The 6,000-nt window shown below is 43.6% G+C and overlaps 1 protein-coding gene across 2 annotated transcripts in view; it reads left to right on the top strand.

Moving 5' to 3' along the window:
• The window catches only part of BASP1 (brain abundant membrane attached signal protein 1), a 109,462-nt gene extending 103,917 nt beyond the window's left edge, over positions 1 to 5,545 (top strand). For both annotated transcript variants that reach the window (XM_058430040.1, XM_032135209.2), the window contains exon 2: positions 3,917 to 5,545. In XM_058430040.1, coding sequence (XP_058286023.1) covers positions 3,926 to 4,609 — 684 coding nt within the window. In that variant the 5' untranslated portion in view covers positions 3,917 to 3,925 and the 3' untranslated portion in view covers positions 4,610 to 5,545. The remainder of the gene's footprint in view (positions 1 to 3,916) is intronic.
• Positions 5,546 to 6,000: the final 455 nt, after the last annotated feature.

A 6,000-nucleotide genomic window follows, 5' to 3' on the forward strand; every position in this document is an offset into this window, starting at 1 on the left:
GATCTCAGCTCACTGCAACCTCCGCCTCCCGGGCTCAAGCTTCCCCAGTAGCTGGGATGATAGGTGCGCAGCACCACGCCTGGCAAATTTTTGTAATTTTTGTAGAGATGGGGTTTTGCCATGTTGGCCAGGTTGGTCTTCAACTCCTGACCCCAAGTGATCCACCCACCTTGGCCTCCCAAAGTGCTAGGATTACAGGTGTGAGCCACCACACCTGGTCTTTAAAGGACAGCTCCAGAATTTGCTTTTTTCTGACATGTCATAACAGAGGTCAGTTTCAGTGTTTGGTTAATACATAAACACATAGAGCTGAGGTCAGTGCATTCAGCGTTGGTCTGAATTTTGTTGCTGTGCTGCACAGTTTCTAGTGAATTTCCTAATTGTGGAGAAATGCAAAGTCAGTCTCAGCCTTTTCAGTGACTTTTTTAGTTGAAGTGACTTTCAGCATGGATTGTCTGTTGCTGTATTTTTTTTTTAACTGCTTTATTTTAATCTTAGAAGTTCCAACTTCTAACTTTCTATACCAAATGGTTTCTTTCAAAATTAGAAGTAACAGAAATGAATGAAATCGGCTGGGCATGGTGGCTCACGCCTGTAATCCCAGCACTTCAGGAGGCCGAGTGGGCAGATCACCTGAGGTCAGGAGTTCAAGACCAGCCTGGCCAACGTGGTGAAACCTCATCTGTGCTAAAAATACTAAAATTAGCTGGGCGTGGTGGCAGGCTCCTGTAATCTCAGCTACTCGGGAGGCTGAGGCAGGAGAATTGCTTGAACCTGGGAGGCGGAGGTTGCAGTGAGCCGAGATTGTGCAGCTGCTGCACTCCAGCCTAGGTGACAGACTGAGACTGCATTTCAAAAAAAAAAAAAAAAAGGAAAGAAAAGAAAAAGAATGAAATCATTAAACTGTTTGCTCGTTGCTTTCTCTTGGTAAAAAGCTTCTCTGGCAAATAGGAAGATGAAATGTTGAAAGGCAGAGGATACTCGAAATACTGAATTTCTTCCTTATTCCCTCAACACCTGAGTTCTGAGCTACCCCAGGTGGCACCATCCTTGTAACCCAGGCGCATAACATTCCTGGGCTGAGAGCTTTGCCCCGTTGCCGGCTTCTCAGCGGAGTTCCTTCTATCCCCTCTATGGTGCCTTCCTGCCTTACTGAATTTTGCTGGACTTGGCCTTTGCTCGTAGTACAGCTCCACGAACTCAGCTAGTAGGATTTCCTTATGGGTAAAAGGAGAATGTGAATGGCATACTACCCCATGGTGCTGTTGAGATTACATATTTTATGTAATATATTTATGAGTAGGATTGTGCTTGATACCTAGGAAACGGTTAATAGATGTTGTAGGCAAGGTCTTCACCCATATGGTCTTGGGAAATAATGAGACAATCCTGCTTTTCGAGGGTTCAGGTGGGTCCTATGAGCCTCCCTCTGATACCTCAGTAGAGGTAAATTAGCAAAATGCCAGGGGCGTTAACTTTTTTTGAAAAACTGGATTGAGACATATTTTCTTACTTATAACTTGATTATGTGTGTTCATTTTTGACCCAGAAACAAATCGCAGCTGGGCATAAAACAAAGACTAGAATGTGGCCTTAACTATGTGTCAGAAAAGCCAGTTTTAGTAACTCAGATTTTAGGTTTGTAACCCAACATGACTTTAAACCTCTGGGGATTGCTGTATAGAATTTCATGTTGTGGGTGTCAGAAAGCAGCACCCCCTGTTATACTTACTGTACCCCCTATGTTTGCACTTTATCTTAGCGTCTGTAATTTCTAAGTTGGTGTATGGGTTTCTATTACTGGATTGAGAGAAGATCCTAAAGGCAGACCTGTTAGGTTTCCTGTTTCTTATTTAGCTCAACCTAAGGGACCCAATGTATCTTGAAATACCAGAGCTGAAATTATATTTGGTATAGGCCGTTCGTGCATACTGACTAATTAAGAATTCAATGGAAGAGTTATAAACTACAATTTAAAATATTGATCCAGTTTATTTCTTTATATTTTCATGTACTGCTGTGTGATTGCTTATAGGATGAAAGTATATTTAATTGTATTTTTCACCATGTATGTTTGTTTCTACTTTTAAGGGAGAAATAATCAAAAGTTAAATCCAATAGAGCCTGTCTGAAGCAGATTATGACCAATTGCCACTCCCTTTTCTAAAAAAAAAGGGCATGTAAGAGAATCTTAGGTAACATCATAAAGACCTTTCTTGAGAATATGAATAGTATTTTAGTCAAATTTCAGTTTATTGCTTTTCTTTTCCCCCAACTACTGAAGTCATTCCAGATAAGAAATTAGCATATAGAATGGCGAGAAAAATTTTGACTGAAGAATTCATTTTCTTCCACCAAAAATTTGACTTTTAATAAGATAAATGTAGGTTATTTCACTGTCATGAATCTTGATTCCAAGGGGGTAATAAATAAACAGCAAATCTGTCTCTTATAAATGAGGGATGTATATATTTGCAAAGCTGGCAAAGGAGTGTGTACAGTTCTGCCAGTGGATCTAACCTGGGCAAAACCAGGTGGTCCCCCCTGCTCTCTCCTGGGCTTTTCTCATTTGTGGGACTAACAAGGATAGTGTAATGTGATTTCTGCCATGCTTCATCCAGGAAAAGCAACCAATTTTCTTTGCAAAAGCAACATTTCAGTAGATTTTCACTGATGTGTGGTGACAGAAAAATGGACTTGAAGGAAAAAAAAAACGCACCAAGAGCCTGTTTAGCTCTGGCCGTGGTTCTGGATGAAATTTATTATTTATCTGGTTTAATGCTTGGTTTTCAGGGGAGAGAATTTCAAGATTCAAATACAAATCGAGTTTCTTGTGCCAGAAAGAAAGCGGCAGCCTCAAGATAGTTGTTAATGACCATTGAATGTGCATGTATAGTTGGAATTCTAACCAGGAAATTGATAATGAAGAACAATTTTATGTTACTATGGAACTATTTTTTTTAAGCTGAAAATACCTTGAAATGAATTAATGTCAGACACAGCCAGCAGGAGACACTCGCTTTTTCATAACTGCCCCTGCTTGGTAAGAAGGTAGACTGAATCCTGTTTACCTTACGTGTTTGAAGATGTGTTTGCTGATATAACACACACATATGTAGCAGAGAGAGTTTGTAGTTTGAGATTATTTTCTAGAAATCTGTGATTTGTGCTTTATTACAGCTGTGCAGTTTCTCCAGCAAGCATTTTAAAATTGCAACGCCTTTCTCTAGCTCTAGCCTGGGTCTAAGATGGCTGCCCCTGCCATGCTGCACACGCCTGTTCCACGCTTGGTGTTTGCATCAGACATGGGATGGCAGATGAAAAACAGATAGTGCTCCTCCTCTCCCGGGCTGACAAACTTTGCCTCTAATCACTGATTCTTTGATCTCAGCTTATTATTCCCTCAACTGGCTATGATTAGAAGCTCCACAACTGAGCTCCTTAATTTCTTTTCTTGACACATTGTTTTAAAAACTCATTTAAAATTACTGCAGAACTCACTTAATTGAGCTCCTTAATGTTTTTGATTCTCTTTAAAATTTTTAACTTTTAATTGTGTAATAACAGTGTAATATAATAATGTAACTGATTACCCGGCCATGGTGGGTACACCTGTGGGCCCAGCTGTGCAGGAGGCTGAGGCAGGAGGATCCCCTGAGCCCAGGAGGTGGAGGCTGCAGTGAGAAGAGATCTCACCACGGCACTCCAGCCTGGGTAACACAGCGAGACCCTGTCTCAAAAATAAATACATGAATAAATTGAATTTAACTGTGCCTAACTATAGTTTACCATGTCACCCCTTTGGGGTGTGCAGTGCAGCAGGCCCAGAACCCCTTGCTTTGCAAAATGCAGCTTTTTGTGGTCCCCACACTTGCCTAGTAACAGCCGTTTTGTTTTGTTTTGTGTTTGCTTCCAGAACTCCAAGATGGGAGGCAAGCTCAGCAAGAAGAAGAAGGGCTACAATGTGAACGACGAGAAAGCCAAGGAGAAAGACAAGAAGGCTGAGGGTGCGGCGACGGAAGAGGAGGGGACCGCGAAGGAGAGCGAGCCCCAGGCGGCCGCGGAGCCCGCCGAGGCCAAAGAGGGCAAGGAGAAGCCCGACCAGGACGCCGAGGGCAAGGCCGAGGAGAAGGAGGGCGAGAAGGACGCGGCGGCCGCCAAGGAGGAGGCCCCGAAGGCGGAGCCCGAGAAGACGGAGGGCGCGGCAGAGGCCAAGGCTGAGCCTCCGAAGGCGCCCGAGCAGGAGCAGGCGGCCCCCGGCCCCGCTGCGGGCGGCGAGGCCCCCAAAGCTGCCGAGGCCGCCGCGGCCCCGGCCGAGAGCGCGGCCCCTGCCGCCGGGGAGGAGCCCAGCAAGGAGGAAGGAGAACCCAAAAAGACTGAGGCGCCCGCAGCTCCTGCCGCCCAGGAGACCAAAAGTGACGGGGCCCCAGCTTCAGACTCAAAACCCGGCAGCTCGGAGGCTGCCCCCTCTTCCAAGGAGACCCCCGCAGCCACGGAAGCGCCTAGTTCCACACCCAAGGCCCAGGCCCCCGCAGCCTCTGCGGAAGAGCCCAAGCCGGTGGAGACCCCGGCAGCTAATTCCGATCAAACCGTAGCCGTGAAAGAGTGACAAGGACAGCCTATAGGAAAAATAATACCACTTAAAACAATCTCCTCTCTCTCTCTCTTTCTCTCTCTCTCTCTCTCCCTCTCCTCTCACTCTCTCTCTCTCCTCTCCTATCTCTCCTCTCTCTCTCTCCTATACTAACTTGTTTCAAATTGGAAGTAATGATATGTATCGCCCAAGGAAAAATAAAGGATGTTGTCCCATCAAGGGAGGGAGGGGGTGGGAGAATCCAAATAGTATTTTTGTGGGGAAATATCTAATATACCTTCAGTCAACTTTACCAAGAAGTCCTGGATTTCCAAGATCCGCGTCTGAAAGTGCAGTACATCGTTTGTACCTGAAACTGCCGCCACATGCACTCCTCCACCGCTGAGAGTTGAATAGCTTTTCTTCTGCAATGGGAGTTGGGAGTGATGCGTTTGATTCTGCCCACAGGGCCTGTGCCAAGGCAATCAGATCTTTATGAGAGCAGTATTTTCTGTGTTTTCTTTTTAATTTACAGCCTTTCTTATTTTGATATTTTTTTAATGTTGTGGATGAATGCCAGCTTTCAGACAGAGCCCACTTAGCTTGTCCACATGGATCTCAATGCCAATCCTCCATTCTTCCTCTCCAGATATTTTTGGGAGTGACAAACATTCTCTCATCCTACTTAGCCTACCTAGATTTCTCATGACGAGTTAATGCATGTCCGTGGTTGGGTGCACCTGTAGTTCTGTTTATTGGTCAGTGGAAATGAAAAAAAAAAAAAAAAAGTCTGCGTTCATTGCAGTTCCAGTTTCTCTTCCATTCTGTGTCACAGACACCAACACACCACTCATTGGAAAATGGAAAAAAAAAAACAAAAAAACAAAAAAATGTACAATGGATGCATTGAAATTATATGTAATTGTATAAATGGTGCAACAGTAATAAAGTTAAACAAAAAGAAGTAATAAAGACTATTGGGTTTTTTGTTCTGTTTGTTTTATTTCTCTAGTCCCCCTCAATAACTGCTTTATCAGAGAACAGAGCACTGTATTGGCCATTTTTCTGAATATATTTGGATAGAAGTAAAAAATAGACCATGGACGGTGGATCACGCCTGTAATCCCAGCACTTTTGGAGGCCGAGGTGGGTGGATGGCTTGAGCCCAAGAGTTGAGGACCAGCCTGAGTAAGACAGTGAGACCCCACCTCTATTAAAAAAAAAAAATTGTCAACATTATTTGTTGAAAAAAATAGGGCAATGTCAGTAAACTATCTCAGAAGAAGTTAAACTGAAAACTTACTGTGTCTATGCATATGCACCCTCTAAAAATGTAACTAATTAATTTACTTAAGAAGAAGAAAGATTTTGAATAAAACACTTTAAAAGACAATAGATTTGATCTTGAAGGCTGGGAAAAAAATGAA

This window comes from Hylobates moloch, unplaced genomic scaffold, assembly GCF_009828535.3.
Source record: "Hylobates moloch isolate HMO894 unplaced genomic scaffold, HMol_V3 SCAFFOLD_17, whole genome shotgun sequence".
NCBI lineage: Eukaryota > Metazoa > Chordata > Mammalia > Primates > Hylobatidae > Hylobates > Hylobates moloch.